General features: G+C 34.0%; 1 protein-coding gene across 4 annotated transcripts; it reads left to right on the top strand.

The window, feature by feature from the left end:
* Positions 1 to 3,954: 3,954 nt before the first annotated feature.
* Positions 3,955 to 14,823, top strand: LOC105698392. Of its 4 annotated transcripts, XM_012422617.2 has the most exons (11): positions 3,955 to 4,640; positions 4,767 to 4,801; positions 5,104 to 5,173; positions 6,556 to 6,734; positions 7,181 to 7,370; positions 9,662 to 9,735; positions 9,842 to 9,922; positions 10,295 to 10,492; positions 10,849 to 12,053; positions 12,518 to 13,655; positions 14,033 to 14,823. In XM_012422617.2, exons 3-11 carry the CDS (start codon positions 5,110 to 5,112, stop codon positions 14,399 to 14,401), a joined length of 3,498 nt encoding a protein of 1,165 aa, XP_012278040.1. In that variant the 5' UTR covers positions 3,955 to 4,640; positions 4,767 to 4,801; positions 5,104 to 5,109; the 3' UTR covers positions 14,402 to 14,823. The 4 variants fall into 4 exon arrangements, with proteins under 4 accessions (XP_012278040.1, XP_012278041.1, XP_012278039.1 ...); XM_012422618.2 differs by lacking the exon at positions 4,767 to 4,801; XM_012422616.2 differs by having other exon boundaries at positions 3,955 to 4,801.
* The last annotated feature ends 77 nt before the right edge of the window (positions 14,824 to 14,900 follow it).

The raw sequence follows: 14,900 nt of genomic DNA, 5'->3' as shown, positions 1-14,900 counted from the left end.
TTGTCGTTTAACTATAAATTCTAAAGAACATTAAGTATTATGCAAATTAGCTGAAATGATGCAGTGTTTTAGAGCTCGGCGTAGCATTTAGAATGTTTGTATGGTTAAAATATTAGGCACGTATTATAATAGGAGAAAAACTATTCTCGATGCTATTCTTTAAATTAAAGTGCATAAAGGAAATGTATAATGTTTCAAAACATCAAATCCGCTCGTTGATATAGTAAGGGTAAATCAATAAAACGATGCTGCTGAAAAAATAACAACGAAATATATTTAAGGTTATACAACATTTCTTCTATGTACAGTGTAAAACGTCAGATATATTTTGTCAATCATCTTTAGTTACTGTACCTTTATCAATTCCAATGGTTATTTATATTCCCTAGTGAAAGTTTTTCTTTAATTTAGATCTCAAATTATGTAGGTAGTTGACATACTTTGGTATTTTTATGTAACAATAATAATAATGTTGTGTACACTAACGAGTGATTTTTTATAAAGATCTATAAAGATGCCTATATAGCTTTTATTTTCAACAAATTCTGAAATTGATTTTGGGAACATAAATTTTCACCAATTCATGCCGACAACTTAGATTACAGTTTTAAAGTTGCTAACAGTTGAGTAATAAAAATGAGTTCCGTTATTTTCAAATTAATTCTCATCCTATTATTCAAAACTGCACACAATATAAAAACTCAGTCAAGAGCTTTGAATAAAACCGAAAAATGATTATTCCCCTAGTAGCACAAAATATTTGTCGTATATTTGCGATATATAATTAATGAATATCGTACACTTTGTACATTTTTAGCAGATATTTAAAATAATTGCAAAAAATTTACTTTAGAATATCTGTATAACATTAGCTCCACGTGTTTTCGTCATATTTTTCATGTAGATATACAAATCGTTTCGTTTTATTTTAATATAAGTATTTTTTAAATATTATCTGCCGAATAAATTGTAAACGCTGTAAAAATAATTAAAATCAGTTACACGGTTTGCTACAATAATGAAATAGCGGAACGAAAATTTTGCAATAATAATCGTAAAGTAAATAATATATTTTTCATACATGTTTATAATTATATACGTCATTGAGATTTTCAAGAAATATTTTAAACATCTTGAAATTAAATCAACGAGACATCTTAAAAAATCTGTCACTTGAGATATCTAGCAAAGATTACAAAAGAATATTGAGAAATTATTCCGTGCTACCAGGGTCAGAACTGTAGCACGTTTATTCTTGAGCGATAACATCGATTTATATTAAAGTAGAAGTTGAATATTTAATACATCAATGGTTCACCGGATTAAGGTTCATACAATCAGTTTCTAAGAATGAGTTTTTATCTAATGAAGGTAGTATCGGCTTATGCTAGCATACATGTAACGCATATAATTGTATATTTGTATACCTTCATGTAGAAGCAGAAAACGATATTTTTTATATAATATTTCCTGGTGTAATGAAACAACAAAACGTTGAAATCGAACCAAAAGCAAAACATGAAATAAAACAGAAAGCAGCAGAGAGAAAGGGCAACATTTTATCGACTATTTTTATTAAAGAGTCTGCTATTAGCGTACAATTCGCAGATGTTTCTACATATTCGCATATATACAACCATTTATTTTACAGCATCCTGTGTAGATATGGTGTTTTCTTCCGTTGACCGAAATAGAGAAGAAAGAGGAGTTAAGGGATAGGGAGAAACGATAGGCAGCAAGTAAGATGGAGGATAGGTCGGTACGGTACACTGGAAAGGAAAGATGAGGAAGAGAGAGGGGAGAATTACACGAGGGCGAGTGCGAAAGAGAAGGGCGGCGTAAAAGAGAGATGGTGAATATCCCTGGTTTCTCTCTTGCGAGGTCGTGTGAAACTAACGGGTGCGCGAGTAGGTGAGATTTACGGGCGACTCGTCAACGGAAAAAAAAAAAAAAAGGAAAGTAAATGTTTGCATCTGCCTCGGTGCATTGTACGTCTCGAAATATAACGGAATGCCCGCGTAATAAGTTATCAGGATGGAAAGCTCTTTGAGTAAAATCTAGTAATCTGCTATCTTACTCGTTCCATGTGGTTATCAAAAAGTAACCAGAAGAGGCTAACGCAATTAAAACTACCGATATTTAATAACGTTAAACGAAAAGAGATAAAACGTTTTAAAATTTAATTTACCAAAAGTGCATATACACAATACGATGATCTTTCGTCTTTATTGTCGAACAGAAAATAACGCATAAAATGCAAACCAAAATAATACCTTTGATCCTTAATCTACAGTTGCTCGAATATTTAAATCGATCGTATGAAATAATGAACGAAAAGTGAATACATATTCCAAAACTGAATGTACAAAGAAACAAGGGTGTTCGGTTCGCTGTGCTGAAATTAATGTGTAGTATTTGGTCCCGAAAAGATAACGGAGTAAAATTGAAAAGACTGGTAATAAATAATAAACTCCGGGCATTAAAGGGTTCGTCACGGTTTAGAACACACTTGAACTCGTTATTTTAACTTCACCATAAATGTTCACTCCGATCTGTCTTCCAAAGACTCCGCCGGTAAGGCAATTATAACGCCTTCGCGACACCTCATTGGAAATGTTCGCGAAGGGAGCGACAGCGATGCGCACGACACGCAACGCTAGACTAACTCCGAGGACGATATTTGGGAAGCTCCAGTGCCGCAACGACTGCTTTCGTGTGGTAGGAATCCGGACACGCGCATCGAGCTTGCGCCAGCGCATTACCTCCAGTCTCGCGTTATATTCTCGAGAGGATACACCTTCGTAGGTACGCTCTCCAGAAACGGTCCGATGTGATCGCACTCCGTGGCATAAATTAACATCTCGATGCCAGTTATACTACTGCAGGGGTGACTAAATCGGTCTTACTATACGGAGTGGAGCATTTAAGGTGAAATGGAAGGGGCTGAGAAATTTAATCGATGTCGATAAAATAAAAATCATCTCGTCAGGTAAATTTAATTGCAGCTAAACGTCACAGATGGCGCCATTGGTTCACTATGGTAACAAAAATCATGAATCCACGGAACTTCGACGGTTTTACGTCGATCTCTACGTCGTTACTTTACCGAAATGACACATGGAACGCTACATTTCGTATAATTCTCAACGTAGAGTGTAACGGATTTAGATATAAATATAAATATCGGTAACGTGACGCGCCAGCTTGCGTTACCATTTGAGTATTCAAAGTGGCGCTACCACCAAAATGGGTATAGATGAATTTGATATTATCGACGTCGGTAAAAAAGATTTTTCTAAATACCTACGTTGCCGACGTTCGTATTTATCGACCGCCGTGTTATGAATCAATGATTGCGTGGATAGAGACGTAAATTTTGTAGCCGCATACGAAACGTACATGTTTATGTTTTACCAAAGCACGAACGTGTCTCGGAGAGTTATTTTAAACATATCAATTGCACAGTCATTTGTGTTAGAAGTGCCGCTAGGTCCTTCGGAGTAAATAGCCTTATGGGTAATACTTTAACCCTTTGCGGTCCTATGTCGAGCCTGGCTCGACAATTACAAGGCAATTTCAGAAACTCGGACCGCAAAGGGTTAATGGGCTACAAGAATTATAATCAGCCATATGAGTTGTAACGTCACGTGAAAGAAGAGTGAAACGGTTATAATAAGGACACGTTCTTAAATAGGTCGGACATCCAAGCTTTTTTGTCTCCGTTAATAAAAAATCTCTTCTTCTCTTACAATGTTCGTTTAAACGAAACATTTATTGAAATCAAATCGAGCAAATCGTTTGATTACGTCAAATAAATAGGATTAATCGACAAATATGTTTGAATGAAATGTATACTTGTTTAACTGTACAAGAAAGAAAAAATAAGTTTTATCGAAACATATTTGTTCTTAATCAAACGAGTCGTTTTCTCAGGGTAGGGGACATCTGAGAGCGAGAGAAGAGGCATTATAGCTCCACGATGTGGGCACAGGAGAGAAGGGGCTCCTCGTAATAGCTCATAAGTGCGAGAGAGAAGGAACCGTATCTTGCTCCGTAAGATAGGAAGAGATGGACGCCCTCGAGCTGGCCAATACCTGGCAAGAAACTCTCTCTTCCCTCCTTTAGTCCACCGAGGACACTCGGATTGTATACACTGTCCGTGGCGTTCATCTCTCTCCCGTAATTCACGTTGTGTAACTGCTTCTTCTCATTTCTTCATTGCAAAAGAAGAACACAGGGGAAGGGTTCGTCCGCCATTGCGATCGTCGGAAAATGTAAAAATCTCGCGAATAAACTGCATCGAATGAGCTAACATTTGTGTAAACAAAGTATATAACATAGCAAAGCTGTGGATGATAGGGTACTTCACCTAAGGACAAAAAATGAAAAAAGAAACAACAATAACGTATTAAGGTCTATACGGAACCGAAAGTATAAACGCAGTATACATACCGACAACACTGTAAAACCCTGGCTTAAAGGGGAACCATCCAAGGCCAAAAACGAAGAGAAGAGGTAGAAAAGAAGAATACCTATAGAGTATCACGAGTGTTCGTCGAATGTTACCAAGTACTACGAGTTTTCAATATTTGTAAACGTGGATGGAAACGAGAACAGGTGATGAGAGCCGATGAAAAGAGGTGAGATCTCGGAAAATACTGATGAAGCTTGGTTAGACTGTTTTACCTCTTTTGAGCGTGTACATCTCGCCTCCTCTCTCTTTCTCTCTTTCTCGGTGCAAACTTCCTTTAATGGCTAACATCAAGGTGCGCCCACGTGGATTGTGGGCGACTCTGGACAGGTTCGAATATATGAACGATGCGTGAATGTGCCCTACTAGCATAAAATATTTATCTTATATTTTCTGTATATTTAGCGAATATCGTACATTTTGTAAATATCTAGCAGACGTTTGACATATTTGCAAAACGTTTACTTTAGAATATTATTTTATAATATTTCTGTAATATTAGCTCCACGTGTTTTTGTAATATGAAGATATTGAGATGTTTAGCACAGATTACAAAAGAAATATTTAGAAATTATTCCATGCTACTAGGGTGGTGAGTGAAGGATTATTTACTAATTCCATTTCTTTTACAGGACTGAATGTCTAAGAAAGATATAAAATCCGAGATGGCGGCAGTTACGGTTTCGTCTAACCGTCTAAACGGTAAATATGTGTATTATTTATATTTACCGATCATCTTTATTTTCAATAAAATTGGAAAAGAATGGATTAGAAATCATTCCGTGCTCCTAGGAAAATGTCCGAATTACCCTTCATTCCAATCTGACGATCGATAATCCCAAAATGCAAATTTCATTTTCGAGGTTTTGGCCAGCTTTTTCGTCGTTTTCGACCCTGTGCGACGTATTTAGAAGTCATTGCCCTCTCACGCCTTGAAGAAGAGGAGGACAAGAGGAAACGCTCATGAGTCCATTTATAAATGTTCTTCTCATTACGACCGCATTTATTGTTGTTTTAGACCCTACAAAAATACCTTCGGTGTAAAATCACTTGCATCAAATATACTTTAGTAACGGAATAATTCCTAAATATTTTCTTGAATCTTTGCAAAATATGTCAGGCGACAGATTTTTTAAGATGTCACGTAGATTTCATTTGAAGATATCTAAAATAGTTGTTGAAAATCTCAATGACATATTTAGTCTTGATAATTTATAAACAAATAATAAAAATACATCCTTTTCTTTTACGATTATTGTCGGACACTTAATTTGGTATCAAAAGATACGACAAGTTTTTGCAATATTTTTGTTCCGCCGTGTCATTACGGTAGCAAAACATGTGATTTTGATTTGAAATATTTTTAAAACGTTTATAATGTATTCGGCAAACTATAATTAAAAGTTATTTATACAAAAATAAAGCGAAATATTTAAAATGTCTGGTAAATATTTACAAACTGTACGATGGTAGGCCTCGGTACAAACAAGGAGGTCTGTCGGTGGCGGTTGAACCCAGTCCACTCGAGTCAGCAACATTCCATTGTAGTTTGTTCAACTCGTCGAACCAGTATCCAGAAAAAACCTACTCCCCAAATAGCTGTATCCAACGTCTTTGAACATCCTAAAATTCCTAATAATTTAACAAATTGTCCATAAGTTTTCACTTCGGTCGTGCGGTCTTAAGCACCCGCTCTTTTTTTGAAACGTTTGTGCTCCCTGAAGGGACGACTTGCATTTACCTAATCGGGTGTTACATTTCTTTGTAGCCCAACGACGGAGACACCCGCGGCGGAGCTGCACGGGCCGCAGCCAATTGAATAAATATATCGATTAATTTTGACATAATTAGTGACCTTAGACGCGTATACCGACGCTCCGAACGGCTACTGCTTCGGGACGAGTCCTGATCGTAGACCGTGGAATACGGGGTGCCACCTAACCCGAAGCGCCAACGACCTATCGTTGCATCGTCATTTTTTTCGTGCCCTTCCCGAATTATCACGATTATATGAATAATTTTGCAATCTCTTCCGAATGTTTATGCCTAACTTCTGATGGAATTGTTCGATTGACTTCCCGCAGGGTCTCGGCGCTCCGATTGGTCCCTCTCGACCTGTCTCTGCTGCCCCTATGGATATCATATCGATTTGGACTTCGTTCGATACTGCGAGTCGATTTGCGCTGGAAATTCGGGAAACGAAAGGAGAAAGAAGAGACAGAGGAGACGTAAATGTCAGAGCATGGAAGTCCTTCTCGGACTGGTAAATTGTTTATTAGTACCTTCAAAACACAATGTCAATTTACATTAACATTAATGTAATTATATGCGAGTTTGAAAATGTTACTACTCTTTGGCGGGCAGGATGGAGGCGCACTGACTTGCGAGTGGCCGGCGGTCTCATTTTCGGGGGCAAATGTCACCCCCTTGATACGAATCTTCGCAGATCAAAAAAATACATGTCTCATTCTTTGATTCCCTCTAATGATATGGCAGACTCATAAAACAGTCCGAACAGTTTCTTTGTGATAAACTACCGCATCTTTTCATAACTGAATCATTAATCTTTAATTCATTTTATTTATTTATATTCATTTTTATTCATTTTCACTTATTCCATTTAATTTTAACCGTTAATGTTATCACACAATTATTTTAATCATTGTAGTTACAGAGTAGTATTTCAAAATTAATAAAAAAATGTTCCAGATAAATCCAGAAATCCAATTACAATCTGCAAAAATTGCGAATTTCGGATCTGCAGAAGGAGAAAGTCGAATATCTCTGCCATTGCTGGAAAATGCCAAGAGTTTTAATGTGGTCGATTTAAGTGACGTTATGAAAGACTTTGAGGCGACTTCGTTAACAATGATGAAAAATTATTTAAAGGAGAAAACAGGTACGTATAAGTAATTCCTGATAAATTGTTTATACAGGTAATGGATAATCGTTTTGAGGCGATAGTTGATGTTTATTTATTGTACCATGCATACGAAAACAGTTTGTGATATTTAGACGACGAAAGCTGGTTATGTGCTAAAAATTGTAATTTTATTACATTATTGCGCGTTCGGAGATTGATGTTATAATCAGCTAATTTAACAACGTAGGAGAATTTATCATATCTTCCCATCTGACTCTGCAATATTCCATTTCTACGGAATTCTAAATTGTTCGAGTTAGGTCCTGAAATTCTTCCTTTTCGATTCTGTCTTCAAAAAGTGTAAAACATCAAAAACGTGCACGGATTACGCTATGTTGATTCTAGTCAATGATAAATACATTTTTTATAAGAAATTAAATTTCATGAGTTTCAGGACCTATCTTCGGGCCTTCGTATTCACGTGGTAAAGTTTGAAACGAATCGGTTCATTCAATTCGAAGAATACTTTGAGGAATGATTTGACTTCTCAAATATATATAGGCTGACTCTTTCATACCACCTTAACGATTCGAAGATGCCGTCATATTTAGAAAACGACCGTAATAATAAGAGTTTATAACGGTGGCCACCATCAGCGCGAAGCCGGAACGACTCGCTTCCGCTCTCATAATTTCCTACTTCAGAGACCTCCTTAATTACAGTTAATTACTAATTTCACTCACATGGGGAAATAAAAAAGAAAAATTTCAACATACGAAGTCAATAAGTAAAGAAATAAATTAAATAAATATTTTTAAATACCTTTATTATAATTTAATTAATTAATTTTTATAAATGGCGTAATAACGTCCCTAATAGCACAAAATATTTGTCTTTTTTTTAATATATTTTACAAATATCGTAGTTTGTAAATATTAATTCTGATATATGTTTATAAATTGTTAGAACGGAATATGTCATTGACATTTTGAATCATTTTAGATCTCTTCAAATGAAATCTACGAGACGTCTTAAAAAATCTGTCGCTTCGGATATTTAATCACGTGAAAAACACTATAGAAAAATGATTCTGTGTTATTAGGGAATATGCATGTATTGAATAATCCCGCGCTGTAAAGTTTTCTTCGCGCATGGGTGGGAAGTACAAAAGAATCTAGCAATGGTACTACGCTTCAGTCATCGTCGAACTCCCGACGAAGAAACATTTAAGATAATTACAATTGGTGTTATTAATAAGTGAATAATTAATATAAATAGTGTAGTAAATATTCTGAATTAAATTACAGATTATAAACGAAGCGGAGGATAAACGGGATAAGAAAAGCGAAGGATACTGTACAAGAATTAATACAGTTCATAATAAACATGATAAACGATAAAATAATAAATAAAGGAATGCTTAAAAAATTATTAATTATCTTGAATAGATAATAGCAGGCGAAGTGAAAATGGAATAAGACGTACACGAGAATTTATTAATATCTTCATAAACACAACGTATCGGTAGTGCAATAATGTTAATAAATATATTTGCGATATATATTCGATTGTTGCCCAAACAAAATGACAAATCGAGTAAAGTCTAACCATGGTAACGATACATACAAGTCAAGAGAGTTGATAAACTCAAGTAATAATCACAACAAACTCTGCGATAAGTTGCGGAATAATCGCTGATAAGAATTTATTAGAGATAGTCACGTAAATGGAGATAATTTATAATTAAATTTCAATTTATTTAATTTATTTACTAAATTGCAGAATTGGAAATGTTGTTGTATTAATGTATTCAATTGTTAATAAAACCGTATAAAAATGGGAGTTAAAAATTTTATAAGTAAAAGATTCGGATTTTGTAAAGTCAAAAACAGGAGGAGATATCGTAAGCGTTCAAACATTATTAACAATTAATTAGATATACGTACCGTGATAATTATTATTATAGTTGTACAAATTTGTGTATATATATATGCTTATTTACCATATTTACTTATATGTATTAAGGAATACATGAATGTATACACACATTATTTGCATAAATGAACCTCATATTAAATAACTCAATAAATTTTAGTTGATAGATAATTAATTATACATATACGTACACGTTTATTATTATTTTCCAGATTTATTTTTAAGTATTTAATTATTCAATGTATATATACATATATATAGACATTGACATATATACAAAAATATATATGTATATATAGGTTAACATATTTTCACAGTAAAGAATTCAATTTCAATTAATGATTTATGCGTGCGTGCGTGGGTGCGTGTTAATTACAATTATCGTTTTACAGATTCAGCTAATCAGGAGTCGATTGTCGATAATACCGGAAATGAAAACGCTAGCCTCAATGAAGCCGCCCTACAGGTATTAATTGTTTATATATTATTATAAACATTTAAGCAAATATTGTTTTATTATATACTAAACATTGTTGTTTAAATTTAATTCATTATTTATCGTTCATTTTTAGGTTATTAGACAACAAATGGCAGTTTCCCTTGAAAGGACGAAAAATCTGGAAGAGCAAGTCAAAATGATTCCCATTTTGCAAGTATGAAAATTTTTATTATAAATCCAGAATTTATGTCAATGACTAAACTAACTTCAAATTATTTCTTAATCAAATTTTAAACATTTGCTTGAAAGTGTTTTTCATTTACTTTGACAGACCAAAAAGTTGGTTAATCGAAGAAAACCAATAAAAATTGGAATAAAGCATTCTACTTACGTTATTTTCATTTTCTAACGATTTTTGTTTATAAATACTATTTGTTGAATTTTTATTGCTTCTTAGAGTTATAGAGTGAATTTTAATTATTTTTCCTTTGGAAGTTGACACCGATAAAATGGAAAGTCTTACATCTTAGTTTGTAAGGTATTGTTAATACATTGTTTTCAATGATTAACAACCTTTACGTTTTAGGTTCAACTCTCCGTCTTGAAGGAAGAGAAGCGAAAGCTCTTAACTCAGATCGGAGACCTTTCCAAAAGAGAACGGACTAACGGTACACAGAGATTGGAAACTGAATTTTGTTTAAATAATTCTACTTTCCTGGGTAAAAAAGAAGTCGGAACACTTTGTACAGTATTGAAGAGAGATGTTGGAGTTTCGTGTCAATCGGTAAGGATTATTCTTAGAGAATTAGTGGATATTTTTAGAATAAATTGTCGATTTTAGGAGTAATAAGTGGAATTGTTAATTAATTGATTATCTTTCACAGTTTATACAGAATTTTAGAGGTTATTCGAAAATTTGTTGGTGGTTTCGTTAGGTTTTTTCGAGGAATGTTCCGAGGAATTTAGTCTTTGATTGGGGTGTTGACGAAACACTTGGGTTAGATTTTATTTTAATTGTTGTTAGCTTTTGTTCGGTCATTCTTCTCCGTGAGCCTAACCCTTTCCACTGTGAAATAGCTTCAACATAATTTATAAGCAATCGGTAGTAGTATTTTAATTGAATGACTCTTTTAATTTTAGATTAGGACGAGGGATACCGGAGTGATTACAACTTCTACGATTCAACCCTTCGAAGGGAATGAAAATAGAAATTTTGAGGAGAATCGAAGGAAATCTCACAATCTCAATGTTTCCTTCTTGAAGTCCGAAATATTGAAAGAAATCAATAGAGAAAGAAGAAGAAGACTTCGAACAAGTGGAATTAACATTGAAATTATTCCTTCCGATCCAGAAATAAAGAAATTTAATGTAAATCCTTCAAGTTTCGTTGACTCTGAGATGAAAGTACAGTTAGAAAACACTCTGGAGTTGCGAAATATGAAAGAATTTCAAGAAGTAAAACGGAAAAAATTGCGCAGAAGTAAAATTGAAAGTGAAGAAATTCTCTCCGACTCAAAAATATGTGAAAATTCAAGAATTAATGAATCTGCATACTTCAAAGTTGATTCTTCAAGTTTTAACGCTTCGGAACAGAAATTAGGATTAAATTTCTCTTTAGAGTCTAAAATTTTAAAAGAATTTCGAGACAGAAGACAAAAAGTGCTGAGAAAAAGTCAAATTACGATCGAAGAAATTCCTCCTGACGCGCAAGTTAATAGATTCGGAAACTTAGAAGTGAATTCTTCAACGTTTAATATTTCGGACCAAACATTGACGGTAGAGGATTTTTCGAAGTTTCAAGTTTTACAGGAAATTAAGAACTCAAGATTGAACAAATTGCGACGTAGTACCACTAAGATCGAAGAAATTCCAGAAACGAATAAATTCCTAGATTTCGGAGCGATTAATCCTTCGGAACGGAAAGTTGAGTTAGGAAAATCAGTCTCAGTTCAAACCAGTGACTCAATTACTTCCTGCTCAAGATTTACATCTACCGAAGGACTGTTTAAATCCTCAACAAAATATACAAATACAAACGACTTAATCAAGTTTTCGACAAAATATACGGACACTTTAAATTTAATTCCCAAGAAAAGACACTTTGGAACTTCTCCGATGAGGAAAAAGTTGGTTGACGTTTCAGTTGGCGACTCTGTCAAGTCTCACATAATAATTAGTTGTACTAAAAATTACTGTGATAGCTGTAAAGAGACAATTAAATCATTATTCGAAAAGATATCCGAGGATTTAAAAAACAATTTTGAGGATAGAAAGTCCGTTTCGACGCGGTCGGTAAGTGGCAGGAAGTTGGAAAGGAGATTAGAAGAAGAGACAGAAGAGAAAAGGTGAATTTATTCAATACTATTAATAAAAGTCCTTAAAGCGGTAAAATTTGTGGTGAATGGATTTAATATTGACATTCAAAGTCTAAATTTTCCAAGAACACTTGTCATTCAGTTATTATTTATATTCGTAACCTTCTATTGATAAAAAATATTGAATAATGGATTTTTTTTACTCATTGTAGTTTTTAAGGCATAACTAATATCACTGAAAGACTTATCGTATTATTCGAAGTCTTTGAAGTAGCAAAAATACTTGTCTTAAGACTTCTTATTTCTATTTGTAGGCGTTGAAGCGACAAAACGTATTAACGAAGGATATATTATTACTGTTGAATCAACTGTCTTGAATCAACTTTCGTTGTTCGATATTAGTTAACATTATGATTATACAATTATTTTGGAACAAATAACTTCATCACAAAGTTTGGAAACAAATCATAATGCTTTTATTTCTTTAATTTCAGTGTTCAAACAGAATTGGGAATGCATGGTTTCACTTTGAAAGCTGAAAATGAACTTCAAAGCCAACAAATCGGCATCGAAGAAAATTTAAATTTAATGTCGGGAAATAGGTGTCATCCTTTAGAGGAAATCGAGGAAGAAAACCTTAAAATATGTCACGATGAAAAATGTTCAAAGGCAGTTTCAAGCTCTCCGAAGCATCGAAACCTTCAAATTAATATTAAAACTTCAGATCTGATGCCAGAAGAGAAATTGAAAAAAGAATTTGAGCCTTCGAGGGAAATTCAAAGGAAAGAGACTCAAAATTTGATTGAAATTGAAAAATGGAGGAGGAAATGTGAACTTTTAAATCAAATCAAGGAAGATTTGGGTTCACAGGGAAAGACTTCAAGCTCTTCGAAGCATCAAAATATAGAAACTGACGTTGAAAACAATTTTTCCACGCAAATCAATGAAAACTTGGCATCACAGCCAACAATTTTAGACTCTTCAGAACACGAAAGCCAGCAAGTCCAGAGCGAACGAACTTCGGTTTGTCACAAGAAACGGATATTCAGAAAAAAAATGGAGCTTTCAAATCAAATCGAAAGAAATTTGACTTCCCAGGAAATTAAACCACCTTCTTCGGAGCAAATACAAAGTGAAGAAACTCTAACTTCTCTCGAAAAGATCAAATCTATTCAAGAATTTCAACTTCCGAAGGAAATCAAAGCAGCGATGAAAGTTTTAAATGACAATTTAGTCAGATCTCCTCAAAAAAATATTTCGAAGGACATCAAAAACGCTTTGAAGCTCGTTGAACAATTCTGGTTCCAATTTTCAACTCATATTGACGCAGATCCAGTTAAACTAAACTCATGCATAACTTCAATTTCTTCCTTTTCTGATACATTGTTAAATTTTATTATAAATTTAAACGATTCGAGTGGAAATACTGCACTTCATTATTCAGTTTCAAACGCAAATTTCGAAGTTATTTCGGTTTTGCTGGAGTCAAGAGTTTGTAGAGTCGACGAAGTTAACTTTGCTGGATATTCTGCAATTATGTTAGCAGCTCTTGTTGAACTAAAAAATGAAGAAGAGGAGAAAATTATGAAAAAACTTCTGGCGGTTGCCGATGTGAATGCAAAAGCAAAAATGGTACGTAAAGATTGATCTTTAATAAATTGAAATTATCCTCATTTCCCCCCAAAAATATCTTGGGCGACATCCGCAAAAAAAGAAACAATGAAATCGGTTACTTTTGCCAAATGTATGCCCTGATTCTTACGGCCGCAAAAAGGTAAAGGCAATTTTGTTTGCTTCTACTATGGGTAAAATAATGATTAACATAACAAACATAACCATAACAATAGGTACTGGTATAAAGTATCGAATCCAAGTAAGACAGACGATTGGTCTAACTTTATCCGATCCCAACATGTTCCAGGGAGGGCCCGCTCCTACATCGGTTAATTAATCGGATGCAAAATCTATTTAATAGAGAATTATAAGAAATCGTACTTCCTTCTGTTTAGCACGGCCAGACCGCATTGATGCTCGCCGTCTCTCACGGAAACAAATCCATGACTCGGCTCCTAATCGAAGCTGGAGCTTCATTGAACATTCAAGATGAAGATGGAAGCACTGCATTGATGTGTGCCGCAGAACATGGGAATATAGAATTAGTTAGATCGTTACTCTCACAAAGTGACTGTGACACATCTATTATTGATTTAGATGGGAATTCAGCTTTAAAGGTCGCGCTTGAAGCTGAAAATCATGAAATTGCGGTATTACTGTATGCACATGAGAAATTTAATAGAGAGTTTAATAGCGAAAGCTCGTCGATTAGAAGGAGCCGAAAGGAATCGAAGTGTAATTTAGAAAGTAAATCCGTTCAATAAGATGAATTGCCAGATTTCTTTGAATCAATGAGATTTATAAACAGTTTTTATGACTTCAATGTTCAAGGGGAACTGAGGATCATGTAAACTGGGGGTGAAGGGGTTTAATATTATATCTTTAAGGTTATAATATAATTCAAATATAATTTAAGCGTCTAATACCCTGAAATTGCATTTACAATTTAAAATCATTTTAAATCTCAAACCTCACTTTTCTTGCACTTTGAATCATAAAGTAACGATTTCATTGCATTTTGAGCTTAAGAGTGCAATTTAAATTATGAAATAATCATTTCATTGGTTTGCAAACTTTTATAATTTCAATCCAAAATAGCAATTTCGTTTAATTTCCCTTCAAGCCATTTAATGAGGTTTCCGATCTGTATTTTTATTTTCAAAATAAAATGTAATGTCAATTTTAAGCTGCCTATACAATCTAATTGAATTTTCAACAGTAAAATACTCTTTTACAGCATTTTTAATTGTAAAGCATTAAATT

The sequence above is a fragment of the Orussus abietinus genome, unplaced genomic scaffold (assembly GCF_000612105.2).
Source record: "Orussus abietinus isolate OABI.00-Male unplaced genomic scaffold, Oabi_2.0 scaffold70, whole genome shotgun sequence".
Classification (NCBI taxonomy): Eukaryota; Metazoa; Arthropoda; class Insecta; order Hymenoptera; family Orussidae; genus Orussus; species Orussus abietinus.
Note: the sequence above shows the minus strand (reverse complement) of the source record. Positions and strands in the feature narration are given on the sequence as shown.

Coding starts and splice junctions, on each gene's coding strand:
- LOC105698392 (XM_012422618.2), top strand. CDS start 5,110: ATGTCTAAGAAAGATATAAAATCCGAGATGGCGGCAGTTACGGTTTCG. Junction 9,736..9,841: donor TCAATGAAGCCGCCCTACAG/GTATTAATTGTT, acceptor GTTCATTTTTAG/GTTATTAGACAACAAATGGC. Junction 10,493..10,848: donor TTGGAGTTTCGTGTCAATCG/GTAAGGATTATT, acceptor TTTTAATTTTAG/ATTAGGACGAGGGATACCGG.